Source organism: Histomonas meleagridis (genome assembly GCF_020186115.1).
Source record: "Histomonas meleagridis strain 2922-C6/04-10x chromosome Unknown contig_23, whole genome shotgun sequence".
Lineage (NCBI taxonomy): Eukaryota > Parabasalia > Tritrichomonadida > Dientamoebidae > Histomonas > Histomonas meleagridis.
In genome coordinates, this window is record NW_027150820.1 from 167,773 (window position 1) to 191,391 (window position 23,619).

General features: G+C 27.9%; 6 protein-coding genes across 6 annotated transcripts; 1 reads left to right on the top strand and 5 right to left on the bottom strand.

Moving 5' to 3' along the window:
• Nucleotides 1-8,323: 8,323 nt before the first annotated feature.
• GO595_003692 (ribosomal protein) lies at nucleotides 8,324-8,947 on the bottom strand (the record flags this gene model as incomplete). Its single annotated transcript, XM_067916740.1, has 1 exon — nucleotides 8,324-8,947. The coding sequence occupies one exon, from the start codon at nucleotides 8,945-8,947 to the stop codon at nucleotides 8,324-8,326; it is 624 nt and encodes a 207-aa protein (XP_067775979.1).
• A 297-nt stretch (nucleotides 8,948-9,244) lies between these two features.
• GO595_003693 (vWA-like protein) lies at nucleotides 9,245-10,027 on the bottom strand (the record flags this gene model as incomplete). Its single annotated transcript, XM_067916741.1, has 1 exon — nucleotides 9,245-10,027. One exon carries the CDS (start codon nucleotides 10,025-10,027, stop codon nucleotides 9,245-9,247), a length of 783 nt encoding a protein of 260 aa, XP_067775980.1.
• A 3,384-nt stretch (nucleotides 10,028-13,411) lies between these two features.
• Nucleotides 13,412-13,867, top strand: GO595_003694 (ORM1-like protein 3; the record flags this gene model as incomplete). The annotated part of the gene is made up of 1 exon (XM_067916742.1): nucleotides 13,412-13,867. One exon carries the CDS (start codon nucleotides 13,412-13,414, stop codon nucleotides 13,865-13,867), a length of 456 nt encoding a protein of 151 aa, XP_067775981.1.
• A 260-nt stretch (nucleotides 13,868-14,127) lies between these two features.
• On the bottom strand, nucleotides 14,128-14,733 carry GO595_003695 (small GTP-binding protein; the record flags this gene model as incomplete). The annotated part of the gene is made up of 1 exon (XM_067916743.1): nucleotides 14,128-14,733. The coding sequence occupies one exon, from the start codon at nucleotides 14,731-14,733 to the stop codon at nucleotides 14,128-14,130; it is 606 nt and encodes a 201-aa protein (XP_067775982.1).
• A 233-nt stretch (nucleotides 14,734-14,966) lies between these two features.
• GO595_003696 (uncharacterized protein) lies at nucleotides 14,967-16,292 on the bottom strand (the record flags this gene model as incomplete). Its single annotated transcript, XM_067916746.1, has 1 exon — nucleotides 14,967-16,292. One exon carries the CDS (start codon nucleotides 16,290-16,292, stop codon nucleotides 14,967-14,969), a length of 1,326 nt encoding a protein of 441 aa, XP_067775983.1.
• A 4,213-nt stretch (nucleotides 16,293-20,505) lies between these two features.
• On the bottom strand, nucleotides 20,506-22,104 carry GO595_003697 (uncharacterized protein; the record flags this gene model as incomplete). The annotated part of the gene is made up of 1 exon (XM_067916747.1): nucleotides 20,506-22,104. The coding sequence occupies one exon, from the start codon at nucleotides 22,102-22,104 to the stop codon at nucleotides 20,506-20,508; it is 1,599 nt and encodes a 532-aa protein (XP_067775984.1).
• Between the last annotated feature and the right edge of the window lie 1,515 nt (nucleotides 22,105-23,619).

The following is a 23,619-nucleotide window of genomic DNA, read 5'->3' on the forward strand; positions in this document are numbered from 1 at the left end:
TTTGTTTGATAATAATTACATAGAGAATTAATGCATGTAAATACTATAGTATTAACAATATGTATTGTGTAAGCAGAAATAGTTTGGGTGACAGAAAATGAATTTTTTAAAACAAAAGAATGCGAAAATGTTATATCATTTGGTAGTGAATTAGTAAATGAAAATGATTGTGTTAGTGAATTAGAATTAGTAAATGTATTTGATTTAGTGAATCCATTCGAATTAATTAATGTATTTGAATGTGTATAAGAGTTACTTTGTGGAAATGCATTAGAATTAGTATATGTATTTGATTTAGTGAATGTATTTGATTGTGTATATGTGTTACTTTCTGTAAATGAATTTGTTTGTGTAAATGATTTAGAATTTGTAAATGGATTCGATTTAGAAAATGTTTGTGTGGGCCAAGGAAGACACTCTTCATTCTTTGTCCCTTTCATAACATTTAAATATGCAAATGTATCACTTGAATATGTTTCCTGTGTCATAACTGTCGTGGCTAAAACTTTATCAAATGGATCATGAAATGGATTTGCTGGTATAGTTGGTGGTGTGTCTCCATAATAATAAATACATTTAAGTGATGAACATAATCTAAATGCATAAATATCAATTAATTCAACATTTTTACCAATGAAAATAGTTTCAATATGAATACATAATTCAAATGAATACCCTTCAATAGAAATGATTGATGTTGGAATATGAAATGTTTTTGATAAATTTCCAATCGGATATGATATTAATTTCGTTATATTTTTATCATATAAAACTCCATCTTCATAATAATCACTAAAATGTAAATTTCCTTCTGAAATTTGAATATATTGAAGATTTTCACATTTATTAAATGGATTTGTTCCTATTGATGATATAGAACTTGGAATGTTGACATATTTTAATTTAGTACAACTTTGAAACATAAGATTTCCAATTATCGTTAATCCTTCTTCAAAAATTACTGTTTCAAGATTTTCACATGTGAGAAATACACTATCTCCAAATGTTGTAATTGATTTCGGTATCGTGATATTGATTAATGAATTGCATGCACTGAATGCACATTCAGATATTGTTTTCAATTTCGATCCTAATTCAATGTTTTCTAATTCATAACATGAATCAAATGCACTTTCTGATATTGTTTCCAAATTTATTCCATTTTCGATGATTCTTAAATTATAACACGAGCAAAATGCTTCTTCTAAAATTGTTTTGACTGAATCTCCAATATGTACTGATAATAATTTAGTCCATTCATAGAATGCTTTTTCTTTAATTTCTTCAACACCATCAATTATAACATGTTCAGTAACATTTTGATATTCATCTGTAAATTCACTAGTTTGTGTTATTGTAAGTGTTTTTGTTGAATTATCAAATGTTTGTAATGTATTAATGAAAAATATTAAAATTAAAAATGAAATATTTCCTTTATTTTTCTTTTTATATTGATGATAAAAATTATTGATTTTAAATGAAATCACTATAATGATAAATATATTCAAAGTATTAGTTGAAAATATTCTTTTTCTATTATATAAAACATGTGAATAAAGATTGAGCTGTAAGAAATTTAAACGAAAATTATCCGATTCATCCTTAATATATTGTAGAGATTTGGAGTATGTATGTGGTTGAGTATAAGAAAAAGAGTAATTTTGAGCTTTATAAATTAATTTTTGTGGCTTTTCAAATACATACTTTATATTATATAAATTACACGAAAGTAAGTTATTATAAATATGTAATGATTTGTTGAATTTTTGGGTTTGGCAAGAATCGAGAAATGAGATTTTAATTGTTTTGCTACTTATCTTTTGATTTGACATATAACTCAAACTAGTGTTCTGTTGAGAAGCAAAGATATACATCATTTGATGTTGAAAATTTATTTTTCCGAGTATCGGACGGAAACAGTAAATTATACAACGGATGAAAGTAAGCAATACAAACAATATCACAGACGCTAGAAGAATATTGAATGCTATTTGTTTCTGCTGCTTCGCTGTGTGATCAACCCCCATTTTGAAGGTGTGTTTTATGTGAGGCTGCTTGAGTTGTAAAATCAAATTTAATACTTATCGTAATTATGGGTTTGAGAGAGTATTGAAATCAGAAAAATGAATCTCAAAATCTGCTCTGAAAACATATAATCCATTGAAATAACTCAGATTCTTTGAGGTGAAATAAAACGCGGTGACTTTCATATCTTGTCGAATAAGGCCATATAAAATCAAATCCGACTACAATTATAATAATCTTTGTGCAATGACATAAATGAATTCTCATCATCATAGGGAATTGTTTGCAAAAAGATAAAATTTTTAATACCTTTTTTATAATAGTCAATATTTCACCTGATTTTTGTGGGTATGTTTTTTGGACATGTCTCTAAGTAGTTTGTTATTGTAAAAATATGATATGCATACATATCAATTAATTAATACTATATATTAAACCCAACTATCGATTTCCACCCATCGTATATAGCGATCAACCCACGATTTTGATATTATGGATATATAATATATACATAGTTGCATCTGTGATTAATAAACAACTACTTATAATATCATGATTAGCACGAGATAAATTTATTCTTTCATTCCGAAGAGTGACAAGAATTGACTTTTGCATAGTTTACATTGAACGATGACAACGACGATACGTGACGATAGAAGCAAATTTGAATGATGGTAAATATTATCAAATTTTTACTTTTTTATCAGGAAATACGTTATTAATATCCGAAAAGTGTTCTGGATTTCTATGCTTTATTTTTATCTATCATTGTGATGCAATGGTACCATTTAACTGTGATCCTTGGTTTGTTACAAAATAAAATTGTTAAAATTTGTTCATTTAAGCGTTTTTTGTTTTCGGTTTCATATCATCATATCAAATTTTGATATATTTGAAATTAATTTATTGATAAATTTAACAAAAAAAAACTTATGATATGATAATTTACGTATTACCTTAATGATCTACTTATTTAACCTGACTAATAATTTATGTCAATGAAAAAATTTCTGTATGTATACATATTTTTGAAAACTTCTCGTACAAACGATACAATTTTTTCTGATAAAAACGATTTATGATTATTGAATTTATCTGATGTATTTCAGCAAAATGTTCAATCTGATTTTATAATTTTATGAACAAATTTTATTAGCAAATGATTGTTCAATAACAAGATTGGGTTACACTTATCAATTTTTTATATCTCATAAAACTCATGTGCCTTAAAATTTTAAATATATTACATTTTTCAACTTATTTGACATTATATGTAATGATGTCGATTTTTCTATTTCTCCGAATATGAGTCAATCCCACAGTGTCTAGCTGGCTTTATTCTGAAATTGTATACAATTCCGAGAACGATATGAGCTGATTGAGTGATTTTTATTCGTCCACTCATTCAAATTTGACTTCTAACTGATTGAACATATAAAATGATCTCAAAACTAATTGAGAAAAAAATAAATTCATACTTTTATGAATTATTAGTTATGATAAATTTATCTATCTAAATTTAGCAAATTCTCATTATTCTAATTAACAATATCATTCAATGATCGATGCAAAAATATATTTTAGTTTTTATTTTTCTGTGGTTTATATGTTTTGGATGGTACATTGCAAGTTTAAAAAATCTTCTTCTCAGAATAATCATTGATTCTCAACTCAATAGTTCTGGGAAAATATAAATTTTTCATATAAAAATAATTTAAATATACACCTATTTTGGAGTAACATCAACTTTCAATTAAGAGATATTTTAATTTTGCTAAAATCTAAAAAAGATAAACCACTAGTCACCAGTTCTGATAAGTGGGAATCGTGAAAGTTATCAAAAAATTAGTAGAACACTTACCAAAGTCTAAACTAAATGGCACCTTTTTCACTAAGTAATTGTTTTATTTCTCTAAAACCCAACTGTTTAGCAATTGCAATTGCTGTTTCAAATTATTAAAACATATTCTAAATTATTAAAACATATATAAAATTATTAAAACATATATAAAATTATTAATATAAATATTTTTTGCATTAACATCAATTCCTTTTATATCTAAAAGTAATTTTACTATTTCTATATTATTCTTTCTAACTGCTATATGAAGTGTTGTTCCAAATTATTAAAACATATTCCAAATTATTAAAACATATTTCTAATTATTAAAACATATATAAAATTATTAAAATGAATATTTATTGCATTAACATCAATTCCTTCTTTATCTAAAAGTAATTTTACTATTTCTATATTATTATTTTTAACTGCTACATGAAGTGCTGTTTCAAATGATTAAAACATATTCTAAATTATTAAAACATATTCCAAATTATTCAAATGAATATATTTTGCATTAACATCAATTCCTTTATCTAAAAGTAATTTTACTATTTCTATGTTATTATTTTTAACTGCAATATAAAGTGCTGTTACAAATTATTAAAACATATTAAAAATTATTAAAACATATATAAAATTATTAAAACATATATAAAATTATTAAAACATATATAAAATTATTAAAACATATTCCAAATTATTCAAATGAATATTTTTTGTATTAACATCAATTCCTTCTTTATTTAAAAGCAATTTTACTATTTCTATGTTATTATTTTTAACTGCCATATAAAGTGCTGTTACAAATTATTAAAACATATTTTAAATTATTAAAACATATATAAAATTATTAAAACATATTACAAATTATTAAAACATATATAAAATTATTAAAACATATTCCAAATTATTCAAATGAATATTTTTTGTATTAACATCAATTCCTTCTTTATTTAAAAGCAATTTTACTATTTCTATGTTATTATTTTTAACTGCCATATAAAGTGCTGTTTCAAATTAGTAAAACATATGTCAAATTATTCAAATGAATAGTTTTTTGCATTAACATCGATTCCTTCTTTATCTAAAAGTAATTTTACTATTTCTATATTATTATTTCTAACTGCTATATGAAGGGCTGTTTCAAATTATTAAAACATATATAAAATTATTAAAATATATTTCAAATTATTAAAACATATATAAAATTATTAAAATATATTTCAAATTATTAAAACATATTTTAAATTATTAAAACATATATAAAATTATTAAAACATATTACAAATTATTAAAACATATTTCAAATTATTAAAACATATTACAAATTATTCAAATGAATATTTTTTGCATTAACATTAATTCCTTCTTTATCTAAAAGTAATTTTATTATTTCTATATTATTATTTTTAACTGCTATATGAAGTGCTGTTTCAAATTATTAAAACATATTAAAAATTATTAAAACATATTAAAAATTATTAAAAAACATTTCAAATTATTAAAACATATTCCAAATTATTAAAACATATTATAAATCATTTAAATAAACAGTTTTTGCATTAACATTAATTCCTTTATCTAAAAGTAATTTTACTATTTCTATATTTCCAGTTTTAACTGAATATGGTAAAATTGTTTTTGGAATTTGCTGACTTTCTATGTCACTTTCTATTATGAATGTATTTCCTTTTGTTACTATTTCTTTTATAATTTCATTATTCATTATCATTCCTTCTATATCTAAAAACATTAAGATTTCATAATTATCAAATTCTACACATTTTTTCCCGAGATATGTTAAATTTTCTTCACTTAAATTACATGTATCTTGACTTTTGATATTGGAATTCGAATTTGTAAAAGAAGAGTTTGAAGATGAAAATTTTCCAATTTTATTTTCATAAAGATAACAAAAAATTTCATTTCGATGAAATTCTATCGCTATTTCATATGCTTCTGTAAATGATGAATGATTTTGTTCACATAAATGAAAAATTTCTTCATTTCCACCTGCAATTGCATATTTAGATGTATTTTTTATATCTGAATTATTTAAAAACAAATATTTAAAACATTTAATCGAACCAAAAAATGCACAATAATCAATTAATGAAACATTTTCAGTATTAATAAATGAACATCTTTCATAAAGTGATGGCTCAATTATTTGATTAAAGTCAAATTCATTATGTGATGATATTTCTTGAAGCTTTTCTAAATTATCATTTCGAAGTACTTTCGCAATTTCTAATGGATTAACTCCTTCTTTTACATATTGCATATGAAGTTTCCAATTATCTTTTGATAATTCATCAAGTGCTGAGGTGAATTTTTCAAAGAATTGTGGTTCTGGATGTTTGTTCTTCAAATCATTTATTTCTTCTTTTGTTTTATATTGAGAAAAATATAATGTGCTCATGTTCATCACTGAAGATGGTTCAATTATTTCTTCTTCGATCATCTTTTCAAGAAGGAAATATGATTCTTGCTTTTCTATTTTCAGTAAATATTCACAAAAGATTTGAACAAGATTAGTTTCACTTTTGTTTTTATCTTTTTCATCTTCTTTTTCTTTTAAAGTTAATAAATATTTAATATATATATTTTCTTTATTTGATTGAGAAACAAAAGCTGAATAGATAAGTCTAGAAACAAGATAGTTAAATGTATATGGCAGCCTATCTACAAACAAATTAATTGTTGCTTGAACTGATTGATCGAAATTTTTTTCGTTGAGATTAAAGATGATTTGGAACCGATACAGGGATAGAGTATTTTGAACTTATTTTTTTCATTGAAAGAATAGTGTCAACTTAACAATTTTTAGAAGATTTCTTCATAACATTAAAATGGTAATCTGGCAACCTATTCATCTCCACATAATTGAATAAATACCGTTTACAATTAATGGAATCTGGGTCAGCATATGATCCTAGAATTAATGCAAAGAGTAAAACAAGTAAAAATAACACACAGTTCGATAGAGAAAATATGTTATCACCGAAAATTTGTTAGAATTTGTGATTTGACGTATTGTGTTCTAATAGTAGAAATTAACAGGAAAAAAAAAATAAAATGAGGATATTTTAATTCTCTGAATATAAAATAGAGTAACATACACCTAAAAATATGTTTCAATTAATACATGTAATATATATTTAATATATAATATAAAATATTAATAAACATATTAACAACATCTTCTAGAAACGAAAAAACGATGCAAGCGCTGTTGGATTCTTAAAATTAAATTTTCAAACTTATAAAATGATTTACTTTTAACTAAATTTACATATCAAACACACAAATAAATCAAAATTTTAGAAAAAAATATCCCTTTTTAAGCAATTGTGCATCCACCACCATTTTTATAATTGCGGCAGCAATAGCGAGATCAAAAACGTTTCAAATATTTGTGTTGTTCTTAGCCGAACATGTGATTATCTTAAATGCTTTTACCTGTTTTGCAACATTGTCAATGTCTTCTTGTTTACTAAAATTTTCATCATTTAAAATTTCAACCCCACTTTAGATCACTCTCGAACAATTTGAAAAGGAAAAGTATAGCCATAAAAGCTGATATTTAAAGCCATGGAATGGTTGACTTCAAAATATTTTTTTAATCCATTTCAGAAATGGCAAAAGGTGTAGGATAACATAAGGAAATTGAATTAGTACATATAAACACAAAGAAAACTTGAGATTACTCCAAGAATTTCTAGTCTTTCAAGCGGATGACTAAACGCTGATGAAGTAATCAGTGTACTTGAATCTTTACTTGATAATAAAATTTGAATGTATGACTAATTAATATTATTGCTGGTATTGGAGTATGTAATGGAGATAAAAACAAAATCTTATATTATATACTATAAACTTGATCATTAAGCGTTGATAGAAAAATTCTTACAATATAAAGTACGTACTTTTATTAATAAAAGTAACCAGAATGAGTATTGGTACTTTGCCTTCACTTTCAGATATCTTTTTCTTATAAGCAGTTGCAGTACAGATATGTAATGTCCATAAAATTAACTCAATTTACATTAACTTTCTTAAAAATATCATGTATTGGCATTAATATTATATGTTCTTTGATTCATTAAATTAAAATTTTTATGTTTAATAATAATTTGTTTCATAATCATTAAACACCTAACATTTATATAAATTTACTATCATATAGTTCAAAGAAACTTTTATGTTTAATAAAGCTATTAAATCTTTATGTCAAAATTATGTTTTTTTGGAAAAAAATTGATTTAATTTTAATCTTTTTTATAAAACAAATGTTAATGAAATTAATTTTATTTTCCAAGACCTAAAAAGTTTAACAAGAGAAAACATAATAAAATGTTTCTTAAAACATTTATTTTTATTATTTGTTCATTTGAAAATGTGACAAAATGAGTGAAATAAATTTTAAAATGTTTCAAATTGTTTTGTGTTTACTTACCAGCCTGCACCTTCGCCTGCATTATTCCATTCTTGTTCAGTTGATGGAGCGCCACTATCAGCATTTGGTGCAGCATCAACTGTTGTAACATCAGTTGCGACTGTTTCTTCTCCTTCGTGGTCAATTTGTTCTTGAATATTTTGTTCATCGCGTGTATCGCGATAGAAGTAAAGATCTGGAAGAACCTTCCATTCTTGCGTACGAAGAAGTTCACCACGAAGACGTAAAACTTCACGTGTGAGTAACCACATAACAAGACCAATAGAGGTCTTATTCTTAGTATTACATGGAATAACACAATCAACAAATCGAAGTGATGCATCTGTATCACAAAGCGCAATGCATGGAATGTTGGCATATGCTGCTTCTGTAATAGCTTGTGTGTCTGTGTTTGGATCACAAACAATGATAAGACGTGGTTCCATAAATTTACCTTTGATGGAATGGTTAGTGAAGAAACCTGGTGTGAAACGTTGATTAATGCAAAGGCATCCAAGGAATTGTGAAAACTTATGAACTGCACGTTGACCAAATGGTTTAGCTGAAATAGCAAGAACATAACGTGGTTCTTCAACTGCATAACACATACGTGCGGCAAGTTTAATCTTTTCGTATGTCATGCAAGGTTAATGATGTGTGTACCTGTCTTTGTACGTGTGAAAACATATGGTTGCATACCAAAGGAAAGATTTGATGAACCTATGTGAACCTTAGCAGCGAGCATTTTCTTGATGGAGGCTTCTCTATCAGCTTGCATTGGGAGCAAAGGCTGACCAAAACCGTTAACTTATTGAACGCCACTTTTTATTTTTGAGGCCATAACTGCTTGTAAACTAAAGAAAAACTGATAACGATAGGAACTTCACCAAAAACAATATGAAAATGTTATGGATTAAAAAATTACAATCAGATATAATTTATTTGTTGTCATGGTTTTTTGGGTCCTCTTTTTTAGTCTGTTCTTCATGGGATATTTTTCCATAACTGGAATCTTCAAGTGATTCCTGGATTACTCGTTTAAGCTCTTCGTCGTCAATGTCATTATCTTGGTTATCTTCGAGAGACATTTGGATTGTCAGTGCTAGTTCTGGATCAATATCTGCATATGATATTTGTGACCCATCGCCGGGGCCTATTGGTGATGCTAAAACTACATCTGATAGAAGTGTTGAAGGTGAACTTTCTGCTTTGACTAAATATGATGAACAATTAATCATTCTGACTAGTTCCTCAAGAATATTACGGTTATCAACGTCACTTCCCATTGAAACAATGTTAATTGAAGTTTTGTTTTCGTTGGCAATTCTAGCTATGATAGCAGCTTTTTCATGATCAACATCATTATGTGTTCCAATAAATGCAATAATAGATTTTCCTAGAAATGGAGTGTCTGTATTGTTAAATGCAAGGAAAGCACACCTTATAGCATGAACAAGTTGAGCTTTCCCACCAGTCTGTATGGAAAGAATAGAATCAGTTAATTTGACTTGGTCATCTGTAAGAGACGTGATTACCCCAGGTCCACCTTTTCCAATGACACCTATTCCAATGAGTGGTTTATTTGGTTGTTTCGAAAGATACTGAATCAATCTTGACGCAGCTGTTTTTTGAGCTTCAAGACGATTTGGAATAAAATCACCGTTAATTGATGAATCTGTATTATCGATTATTATTATATATGCATGGGAATGATCAGCCATCTATGAAAACAAGCTTTGATCAGTTGTTTGAACAGAGCGAAGTCAAATTTATGTAAAAGTGCCATCGGCAAAAGTCCTGATTAAAAATGATTTTTGAAAATGTAGAAAATAAGCAGAAACTTCAATTATAGAATAAAATGGATGTTATTTAATTTTATATGTAATGCTGTATGTGATGCATTTATATTATTTTTGAAAATCAAAAATCTTGAATTTAATTTTTTCCCACAAACGAATTTACTTGATCAAAATCCTCTTTTATGCTCAAAAAATATTATTCGTCACTAATGTGATACAGTAAATGATTTTTTTCAAAAACATAAAGAATTTTGAGGTACCCCATCCTGATTTCTTTGAAATCATAACTAAAGGTTTTTCTTATGGGAATAAAATTAAAAGGAATTTATTTTGGCTTCACAAAAACCTTTGAAAACTTTCCCATCAAAATGTTAACTCTTTTAATTGATGAGAATCTATGAAGAATATTCATATGACTGATTTTTTAGTATGTTTAACATGTTAAAATTTTTTTCCTTTGCAATGAGTTTAAATTTCTACGGAATAAACAAAACAAAAAACACAAAATTTACTATCTGTACGTTTACATTTTCCATGTTTATTGATATATGATTAGCACTGACTTTCTTCATGCAACTTAATTGGCTTCATTGAATTACATTTATTTTTTCATATCCTCCAATGATGTATCATAACCCATACCTAATTTGATATGTCTTTTACGGATATATATTACTACCAGAACAATTGTTATCACCAAACATATTGCGATAACTACTGAAGATATTATTATTGGTGTTGATTGATTTGAAGGCTCTGGTTTTGGTATACCACATTCTACAAATCCTTTTATAACATTTAATGTACCGAATTTATTTCCATTATATGATTCATTAACTATTACTTGGTTTGTTTTTATTTCTAGGAATGTATCATTTGCAATATACTGTGGTTCATTTAATCCGAAATAATATATACATTCCAATGAATCACATTTATTAAATGCTTGACTATAAATGTAATTAATATTTTCACTTAAATTAACTGTTACAAGTGATGAACAAGATTCAAATGTTTGGCTTTCAATAGTTAATATATTTGAAGGTATATTAACTTCAACTAAACTTGAGCAATGATAAAATGTAAGTTTCGTCAAAGTATTTATTCCTGTTCCAATAGTTAAATTAATTAATGATGTACAATCACGAAATATTATTTCTCCAAGTGTTTTTATTGAGTTTGGTATTATAAGATTTTGAAGTCCACATTGAATAAATGCATAATCATCAATTGTTTCGATATTATTTCCAAATATTACATTAGTTAAATTATAACAATGATAAAAGGAATACTTAGGTAAAACATATATTCCATTTCCAATTGTTACATTAATAAGTGATGCACATTGATAAAATGCGCCGGTTCCAAGTGTTTTTATTGAATTTGGTATTGTAAGATTTTTAAATCCACAATTATAAAATACATAATTACCAATTGTTTCGAGATTAGTTCCAAATATTATTTCAGTTAAATTGACACAATCATAAAAAGTCTTAGGTGATATTTCTTTTATATTATTTGATAATATAACTGTTCGTAAGTTATGACAATATTGAAATATATATTCTCCTAAATTATAGAAAGAATTTGAAAATTTAACTGATATCAAATTGGAATTAAGTGCAAATGAATAATTACCAATTGTAATTACATTAGATTCATTTAAAGGTTCTGGCATTTCTATTTCGATTAAGTTCGTATTATAAAATGCTGTATTACCTATGAATGATAAATTATTACCAAATTTTATCGATTCTAAAGAAGAATAACTAAATGCATTGGAATCAATAGTTGTAATAGAATCAGATAATATTACATGTTTAAAACGTTTACATTGATAAAATTTGCCTGAACTAATTTTATCCAAATTTTGTATTGTTAAATATTTCAAATTAGTAAATAAATCAATTAGCGTATTATTTAAATATTGTAAACTTTTACCAATTGTTAAATTTGTGACATGTTCAAACCCTGCTAAATTATATTCATCAAATTGTTTAATATTATCACCAATTGTTAATGTGTTTAAACGATTACAATTATAAAAAGCAAAACTCTTAATAGTTTTAAGTGAATTTGGTAAAATTAATTCAGTAAATATACAATTACGAAATGCATCTTGTTCAATTGTTTCAATTCCTTCCGAAAATATAACTTTTGATAAATTCGTGCAATCTGAAAATGCACTTGAATCAATTAATTTTAAATCATTACCAAATTCCATTGTTTCTAATTCTACACATTGATAAAATGCACTTCTTTTAATTGTTATAAGTGAATTTGGTAATATTACTTCTTTAATATTATGGCAAAAACTAAATGCTTGTATTCCAATAGTTTCAAGTCCTTCATTGAGAATAATTGTTGTTAATTTCGAACAATATGAAAATGAATAATCTCTTATTAATGTAACTGTGTCTGGAATAGTGATACTACTTAATGCATCGCATTTTTGGAATGCACCAACTCCAATCGATGTTGTTTTACATTCAATTGTTGCTGATTCCAAAGAAGTACATGAATAAAAAAGTTTTTCCCCAATATCTTCGATATTCGGACTTAAAACTACAGTTTTCATAGAAGTGCATTCAGAGAAAACATTGGCTCCAAGTGATGTAACAGATTCGGGGAGAGAAATCCCAGTCAAAAGTTCACACGAATAAAACACATCATTTTCGATAGTTTGTAAACTTTTACCACTTGAAAATATGACGGTTTTTAACATTAAACATGAAGCAAAGGCAAAAGAACTAATTTTTGTAACTGAATCACCAATTGTAACTTGGGTTAAAACAGGCCAAGTACTAAATGCATTTATTCCAATTATATTAACATTTTCTCCAATATTGATATATCGGATCGTATCTTTGATTGAAGAATAATCATCCTGTGAAACAGTGTCCTTGTTTGCAATGTCAAGTGTATCGGTGCACCTAATAATGAAATAAAATATTGATGTTAGGAGGAAGTTGGAAATCATGAGCATTTAGTTTCAGTTATTTGTGAGCTTTATTGTTCTAGAAAGGAATGCCGTCATAAAACACTTTTTTTGAAATGTTTACAATTATTTGAAAGATACTTTTCTACCGTAGTGTTGTTCTTGTATATAAATCATACAAAACTGGCTCTGTTTGCATTCAAATTCAATTTTAGTCAATTTTCGAGATAACTAAGTATCGAAATAACAAAAATTCAATAAATGATAGTAAACACATAAAAAGTGATTCATTCCCCAAAGTTGTATTAAATAGTTTTACATAAAGTTCACAAAATATTTCAGTTCAACGAACAAACGGTTCAACAATAATGAAGAAGAGTGCTTCCCTCCCAACAATCCTAAACAAGAATGTTTCTTTCATTGATAATCCCCTTAGCTGGGTTTTCTATGTAAGTCTTTTCATTATAATGAGAGTTGTTCTCGCAGGATTTGGAATTTCCTCGAAGATTGCATGGACAATAGTTAATTGGACGCATGGCTTAACAACATTTTTCCTTTTCCACTGGATTAAAGGTTCACCATTTGTTGATGATCATGGTCAGTACTCACAAATGACTTTTTGGGAACAAATTGATGATCAAATTCAATATACTCGTGCGAGAAAATTTTTAACCATTATGCCAATTATATTGTTTTTGGTTTCTGCTGATTCAGCTGGATGGGATTTGGCCTATTTCTGGATTAATCTCCTTTGTTGCGCCATCCTCCTTATTGCCAAACTTCCAATCATGCATAAGGTTAGAATTTTTGGTATAAATGCTTAAACAATGCAAACCTTTCATATTATCCAAATAATTGTTTTCTGATTTTTATGAACTGACCAAAAATTTTCTTGTGATTTTGTAAAAAGTAATTAAGGGCAGTGTACCCAATAAGTTTTTAACTCATAAGAGCAAAAGCAAAATGTAATGAAAGTGAAGTAAAATCAAATACAAACGATCAAAACGAATTCAATTCAAGTTACCTTTAAGAAAAAGTGGGAATAGCGTTCTAATGTTTGAGAATGAAATTTTATCTTAAATTTTTAGCAAGGGCATGTTGGCTTTGGCTCTTCTTGCTGGAAATCAACATTGTCATTGTTGGGCGCAACTTCATAGGCACCATCATCAACATTCTTCTCGATAATAGCAACGCATGCATCAATAGCTTGTTGAATTTGTTCGCCTGTTTTTGCCGAGGTTTCGAAATATTGCATGTTATGTGTTTTGGCAAATGATTCGGCTTCATCTTTTGAAACTTTTCGTTCAGCAGTAAGGTCTGATTTGTTTCCTAAAAGAAGGGTAACAACATCAGATCTTGCAACATCTTTAATATCTTGAAGCCATCTTCCGATGTTTTCAAATGAGTCGCGATTTGTTAAATCAAAAACTAATAAAGCACCTGCTGATCCCCTGTAATAACCACGTGTAACAGACCTAAAGAGTTCTTGTCCAGCAGTATCCCAAAGCTGAAGCTGAATGCGGTGGTGCTCTGTTTGAACGATCTTTGTCATAAATTCAACACCTAATGTGGGTTGAGATTCCTCATCGAAGAGTCCGCGAACAAACCTTATAAGCAAGCATGTTTTTCCGACTCCAGAATCTCCTACAACAACAACTTTGAGTGAATAATCAAACTTCTTCCCAAGCATCGAGATTGGCTTAACGTTTTCGGTTATTGTTGGTTTATTGAATTGTTTTCAGTTGCAGAAAGGGAAAAAATTGCCCATCGAATTAAATCCACAGGTTCAACAAACGTTCTCCAATTGTTGGGGTGCCTTTTGACAAATCGAACGTGTTCTGTGTCGTATATGGTCATTCTGCATTGTTCGTGGTAATTTTTTTCATTAAAAAAATATAAACCCGGTTTACTAACAAACAAAAATTAACTAATTTTTTCAAGAAAAGAATTCTCTGAAATTATTTTCGATAAATCATCTCTTTTGATTTTTTTCAAAATTTGATAAACTAACCTTTTCAGTGTCGTATCATAATCTTGGTTTTCCAAAAGTTTTACAAAAACAGTAGCATTTTCCCCAAGTATATCAACTGATTTTTCAGTGCATCTATTAGCAATCTTCATAATTGCAATCAAAGCATCTTGTTCGTCAATACACTTAATAAGTTTTATTATCAAGTTTTCCAATTCATTTGTTCCCTCTGTACCAACAGATAAAACACTTAAACTTTTAACAACATTCAATTTTGTTTGATCGTCGTTCAATTCAATTCCATTCAAATATTTCAACACCGTCAGTTTTTTATCGACATTCAATTCTTGAACGAAAAAAACCGTTTTTAATGCATCGTTAAACGTTTCCGGTTCCATCAATTCTTTAACTAAAAATTCTTGTTCAGAAAGAGTTTTTCGAAACGAGTGACTCTTACACATTTGTCGTGTGGCACCAAGGAGTTGTATTTTGATTAAGGAATCACTTTTTTCATCTTCAAAAATTTCCTTTAAAAAATTAATAAAATTGTTCGAATTAAGTTTCTCGCGAATAGGCCCAAAGGAGGCAATGTTCCGAAGTGCTCCAGCTGCAAAAACACGTGACTCAGGTTGTGAAATACGAATAAGCTTGATGAGTACTTCATCAAGTGATTCATCATAAAAAAATTGGTCGTTAGATTGATCACAGCTAAGCTTGTAAAAGATTCTGGATACTGGTAAAAGAAGTGGAGATGACGGAGATGTTGCAAATGTTAATAAAATTCGACATATTATTGTTCGAAGCAAAAAATCATTGATATCAATGAGCCCAAATAACTTTTGTTGTAACGAAATAATTATTGGATCGTTTGAAATTGTTTGAATAAAGTTAATTTCCCATGAACTGATAACACATAAAATTCTGTCAAGAATTGGTGAGAGTTTGTAAATATCATTTTCTTCAATAGATGATACGTTATCTGGGATTCTTTCAGTTAATTCTTTAATTTGAAGTAATTCTGGATTTGGTGATTTATTTGGACTTTCGATTTTTGGTAGCTGCATATTTGGTGTTACGCGTTGCTTCTTAGGGCTACGTGGACTTCCTGTTGAATGTTTTTTGCTTTGTGTAAGGAATAATGATCGATTAACTTCAAAATCAGAATTATATTTTGGACTTTTAGAAGCAATTGAACTTGTAAATGTTCCTCTCGGTGTTTCAGCTAAGCTTGGTGAAGCAGGTCTTAATGAAGGAAGTGCAGGCACCAAAGACTTTTTCATTCAGAATTCTGTTGAATTTGATCGTTTAGTTCTTAGGGTTGAAATCTGTACAGATATCAATTCAAAAAAAAAATTCAAAGATTCAGATCTGAAAAAAACATATTTAATCATGATCACTTTTTTTATGAATTCATAAGCGAATTCGCTTCTGAGTAACCTCAAAGTCAACCCTTGTATTATTCAAGAGATTACGGTTTTTAAATCGGCGTGCAAAATACTACTTTTTCTCGAAATTCAGCAGAAGAAATCCTTAAATATTTCAAATTAATTAAATTTAGTATATATAAATGCTTATATAAAATTTTTAAGAGAAAAAAAGGTGAGTTTCTAGAGTCTTGATGATCTTTTGGCATGTAAATTTTCATAAGAAATGTACTTTTTCTTAAAATCAATAATATTTCTAGAAAAAACCCAATAATAGACTTAGCAATGCTATTGCGAATATTGATATGTGTAAACAATCAAAAAATACTGAAATAATTTTTTGATCAGATTTCGGAATATTCAATTTATATAAATAAAAGTCATATACTTAAATAATCCGAATCTAGCCAAATAATTTTTACTATAAAATTTTATTTATATTTTTGAGTGTATATGCTCGAAAAAGTAATTACAAATTTTCTGAAGGGACATTTCCAAGAGTCGGAACGATTCTGGTTTTCCCTAGACTCTAGTTATTTTGAAATATCAAATTATTAAAACAAATATAATATAAAACAAATAAATATCTTTATCATTAATATCAATTCCTTCTTGTTCAAGAAGTAATTTAACTATTTCTGTATGACCATATTCAGATGCTAATATAAGTGCTGTTTGAAATAATTTAAATGATTTCCAAATATTATTTTGAAATATAAAATTATTAAAATAAATTTCAAATAAAACAAATAAATATCTTTATCATTAATATCAATTCCTTCTTGTTCAAGAAGTAATTTAACTATTTCTGTATGACCATTTCTAGATGCTAAAATAAGTGCTGTTCCAAATAATTTAAATAATTTCCAAATATTATTTTGAAATATAAAATTATTAAAATAAATTTCAAATAAAACAAATAAATATCTTTAGCATTAATATCAATTCCTTCTTGTTCAAGAAGTAATTTAACTATTTCTATATAACCTCTTGAAGATGCCAAAATAAGTGCTGTTCTAAATAATTTAAATAATTTCTAAATATTATTTTGAAATCCAAAATTATTAAAAGAAATATCAAATAAAACAAATAAATATCTTTAGCATTAATATCAATTCCTTCTTGTTATTTATTTATTAGAAAATTCTATTTATTTATTTCATTAATGCCTTTCGTCAAATTGCTTAAAAAACTTTTTATATATTTGATATATTTAAAAATCCTTCTGTAAAAATTTTTTGATATTTTTTTGAAAGATTATGACATTAAAATAAAACGCAGACATAGAATTGACTTCTGAACGGATTGTTTCGATATTTTTATTATTAGCACATAAAGGTTTAAATAATAATGAATGTGATGAAACAACTGGAAATGGTCGACATTAACAGAAGAAGAAAATTTGGAAATTATTCAAATTTTACTCAATGATAATAGAATTGACGTAAATTTATGTTATGATGATGGAATCAATTTTGTACTAATTGGTCACCTTTACACATGTGTATTTAATCAAAGTTGTTAAGTTACTACTAACGAAAGAATCAATTAATACAACAATTAAATATAAAATTCACACAATAAACACATGGTCACAAAGAGTCTTTTTTTCGATAGTAGTTAATGTGCAGTTGGCCATTTCCGATATTTTCTCTTCTTTTCGTCTATGATGCCGTTTACTTTTTCACAAATGTTGGGAAATTTGTCCTAAAAATATATCGTCAACGATAGAAAGAGCGATTTGTAGGGGAATCAAACTGAGAAAATAACCATATTCTGTTGAATTTTTTGATTTTTATTAAGTTCTTATCATCAATTAAGTAAAAATCTGTTTTCAAATTGAGAAAAAAAAAATATACAGATCAAAATGGAAATTTCGAAATCAATTTTTTCAAAATATATATTTTTAAAGTCCAATCTTTATTATTTGTAGGATACCTATCGGGTAATCAGATAATTTCCTGTTACTTATTTGTTCGTTAAGGATTCAAAAGTCCTTTCTGCAACCACCATAAAAATTTATTGAGCAAATTTAATGCATTAGTTACACATTAAATATTGATTAATATTTCATATCAAATATTATTTTCTACAAGTCTACTTAAAAATCAATTTAATCAAATCTAAAATTATTATTACATCGTAAATAATTAACGAAAATACTAAATTTCCATATTTAGTCATGTTATTCAACCTAATCCAAGTTCATAGCTTTGATTATGCTCTAGATTTGACGGCCGTCAATGCATATGCATTTGGAACATTAATTTAAACACCATTTTCTTCAAATTTGGCAACATTGTCAACATTGGTAAGATGAGTGTATACAATTATTGTACACATTATTGAATCCATTTGTGCTGTAGTACCCGTTAGGGTTCCTTATAGTAAATAATCTTTAAATTATAATTTGCATTAAGCTATCAAACACCTTCTTAAATTATTCCTACCATATGAATACCAACTATTTCAAATGATATTGAAAGTCGATCCAGTTACATAAAAGTATAATCAGAAACAGATCCCTTTATAAAGGGATATATCTTTTTTGTATGCGCATTTTGTAGCATCAATTGATTCCTAAAAATATTACGAAATCGCATAGAAAAATATTTCAAATTTTTATATCATATCAAAATCAGAATAATTAATTTTTATTATATATATTTTCATTATAACCAAATATCTTCATCTTCTTTAACAATATCTGCAACTAAATAATTTACATTTTCACTTTGTTTTGTACTTGATGTTGTTGAATCTTTGAAGTGTAATTTTGGAGTAATTTTATCTTTTTTATTGTTATATTTAACTAAAAATATAACAATTCCAATAATTATCAAAACAAATGCAATTGATCCACAAATTATTCCAACTAAAGCTGGTGTTGTAATTCCATTCGATGATTCATTTATAATATAACTTATATATGTGTAATAATTTGAATAATAATTATAATACGTCGAGTAAATAACAATTGTGTAATCATAAAAAATAAATTCCGTTTCAATATATGAAAATGTTGACTTATAAACAACGAAAATGATTTCGTTTGTGTTTCATAAATGGCAAACGATTGTGTAAACGATAATGAAATAGTTAATATATAAGAAAAGGATAAAGTTAGATCACTTTGAAGTGATTTCGAAATTGTATTTGAATTTGTAAACATGGTATATGTATTTGGTTTAGTTAATGCACTTGCTTGTGTGTATGTGTTTGGTTTAGTAAATGTATTTGATGATGTATATGTATTTGATTCACTGAAGGTGTTCGAATTAGTGAATGAATGTGTAAACAATGGTATGCATGAAAATGCTGCGGATCCAATGTGTGTTACTGAATTACTAAATTTAACACGAAGAACTAATGGCCATTCAATGGAAGAGATACCCTGAATTATAGTGATGTTTTCAAGAATAATATTTTCAATTATATTTGCATAAGAATTTATATTTTTAAAATCATTCATTTTCTATTAGAAGCGTTGAATTATCATAATTGGAAATTATTCGATAAGAATTCATGAAAAAAAGAACAAAAACAAAAACATTTTTGGTTATGTTTTTTTTTTGTTTTCAATTCATCATCTTTTTGATAAACTTTTTGTGATTCGACGTTGAATTTTTCTGAAGGAGTTTGATATAAACCGCTAACAAGAACATTGAAATAATTGTATTAATGTGAAGTAAACAATTGAATACAATTGGTTCAAAATTGTTGGTGTTGTGCATCAAAGGATATAGACGAAGTTCCCAATGTAATAAAGAGATATCATCATTATGTTTATCCAAGGTCTGTAGAGGAAGGTCATTTTGATCAAATGTAATGTTTTTAATGAGCTTATTTTGAAAGTCTGAAAAATCTGATTCTATATGTTTTCGCTCGGGGGCTAAAACACGGACCATTGAAACCGCATACATATTGTTAGAGATGGGTTTTGCATCTAAATGGCATTCAGTGAACTCTGTGGAAAAATTACAAAACACTGCACCCATTTTCAGACAGAATTATAATTGATTCGAATAGTTTAAAACATTTCAAAATTAAAAATTCGGGAAACAACAATTTATATATTAACATATTCGTCATGTGAACGCCTACATGAGAAAATAAACGATAACGCTTCTTTGACACATAGAGAGAACTCATTCCAAAAGTTTTCGTTTGGCATAAAGATATCTTTTCTCGCGCAATATCCAATGAATGTACCAAACGACAAATAAACTGTAATCAATGTAAGTATTACTAAGAGAAACATCGACCCAATTTTGAAGTTCTCCACCCGGTCTGTAACACAAGCATTTGTTGATGATGCATATAATATAACTCTTTGATCTATTTCACCAAACTGTTCAAATGATACACTTTTGGCTGACATGTTACATGAAAATATAACCGTTGTCATATAACCGCCCAAACCTCCATTAACTGTCAGATTAACTCCGCGACCTAAATCAGAATCATCAACTAACTCTATAGTGTATCCATATCTCGCGTCACCAACTGGAAAACACCTTTTTTCTTCCCAACATAACCAAACATTAGCGTCATCGAAATCTCCACAATTATATCCAGCAATACAATCTGTTCTCTTATTCGGAGAAAACGATATCAATACGTTTTCATATCCGTCCGTATTTCTAAGTATTGCTTGAATGTTTTGCACATTCATTTCCGATAAATCAAAATCAATAACTTTATCTTCAGAATAAAGCGTCTTTTGGATGATCGGGTCACCCATTACCACTGGTGAAGGAGAAGGAGTGAAATGAGGGAATTCTGGTGCAATAAATGCTTTCTGACAAATTCCGCCAGATCTAGCGTCGAAACTATACTCCACACCGGATAGACCCGAGTGATATCCTACGCCGTTCTCAAGTACATAGTTATAATCTCCCAAATTTTCATCACATTGATATCTAAATTCCGTTTTTGTTCCATATAAGCCATTATAAGAGACCATTATACCTTTTCCTAACTCTTCTATTCTTATATCTTCAGACAAATTCCCAATTGGGAAACAAATCGCTTTGAGATCAGCGTCGATCCAACATCCCCATACATTTGCTACGTCATCTTGGAACTCATTACACATGTAACCAGGAGGGCATTTTGTTCCATCCCATAATGACATGTATACGTCTAAGTCGCGGACATTATCTTTCCATGTTAAGATATGTAAAGATGAATGTGTTGATTGATCGAAATTTTTTAAGTCAAATTCGATGTAATGTGTTTCATTGTATGTAAAGAATTTCCCATTTGGTGATGGTATAGGTGAAGGAGTAGATGTATGACCTGGCTCTGGAATACTTGGGTAAAATGGTTGTGGAGTTGGTAATACGTCACCTAAAGGACATGCATCACGACTCAATGCTTGAAAATGAAAGATTTTCCCATTTGCTGATAAGACTAATGTTGAATCAAGAAGTTTAATTTCGCCTTTTTTAAGACTATAATCACAAAAATAATCAACGTACGAAAAAAGGCTTTGGTTATTCGAATATGAGACTCGAATTCCACTAAAAATTTGCGACGATGAGATTTGTTTGAGTGAAATTCCTCCATCAAAAGTGCCAAATCCTGCGCATGTTGGCATGTCATCACAAACCCAAAGATATGCTTCCTTTTCATGTGGGCATGTCATAAAAAGAGGACATGGCATTAAGCTACATGGTTGATAAAAAACAGAAATATCGTCATTTAAAGAAATCCCTGGAACCGAATGAGAGATGATCTGATAACCGTCTTCCGTATCAAAAAGTGAAGCATTGAATTCTATCGTTCGGGTGCCCTGTGTAGTGGTGAAGTAACACTTTTCTTGGTTAGAATTTGTTGTTTTTGTGTTTAAAGTAATTGTAAATATAATCGTATCATCTACTGTTTCAATTGATGAAAGAATATCTGTGAATGCTTGTTTAAAATTGAAATTTAATTTCCATTTTTTGATATTAAAAATTGGCTTATCACTTGTGAACTCGATATGTATTGAATTAGGTTTTTGTGTGCTGTGTATAATTTGTTGATTTTTTGGGATGATTGGTAAACATTTATCACTTGAAAAATTACAAGCAATCAGAGAATAATCTATATATTTCGAAAGGCGAGGAGGGGGAGTGAAAATATTGAACAGATTTAAATAGTAATTCAGTCCCGTTTTTTCATCAATAAATGGTTTGTTGTATTTCTCATGAAATCCATTTAAATCTGGCTCTTCAATTCTTTTAGCTTCTTTGTTGTTTTGATCAGAAAAACATAATCCGAAAGCAAGTAAAATGTTTAATACAAAGGACATTTCAGATGATTTTTTGTATACCGTTTAATTAAACGGTCAATTCATTTATCGATTTTTCAGAGCACCCCAAATACTCTCTAAGGGATGAAAATCACCAAGAGCCTATCAGACTATCAGTTCCTTAAAAGCCCCTCCTTAGATATTGACCTTTCTTTTCCGTGTCCTTTGTTAAAGTATTCCACAGAAGATGCCATACAAATTGCGAAAAATGTCGTTTTTAGCGTATCAAATGCACTTAATCATAAATTCCCAGACGAGCAACTCGATTGGCTTCTTACGTGTTTTGGTTATTCATTACGTATCGAAGATCCAACTTCACAAATTTATCGTAAGGCGTTACAATTTTATTCGCACCTTATCATTACGTTTTTTTTCGAATCAGACAAAAGTCGGACAAAAGAAAGCAATCAGAAATATCTCAAAATCTGCTTATGCCATTTATCACAAATATTTCTAAACGACTCATTCCTTGAAACAGATAACCAGAGCCTTACTCCAGGATTTCTTCAAGTGATAACATCGTGTTATACTGATAATAATTATGAATTAAGCCTACAAGCAATAACATTATTCACGAAATTCCTAATTAATGCTTGTTACGACTTACTTACGGCCAAGCCTCCATACCAAGGCAAAAATGAAGTCGTCAAAGAACTCCAAGAAAATGTCTTAAAAATCATCGAAAAGCCAAATCGTGAACTCCTGGAACAAATTGACTCGAATCTGAGTAAACTATTCAAATTTGATGTGTTCAGAACCGCCTGGATACAAAGTTTCAATGAGCTATACAAAAACAAAATCAACGGAAACGGTTTCGATGATAACCGTCGCTTTGTTCTGAATTATTTCTCCACGAAGATAAACGGCTTCCCCAAACCAGACAAA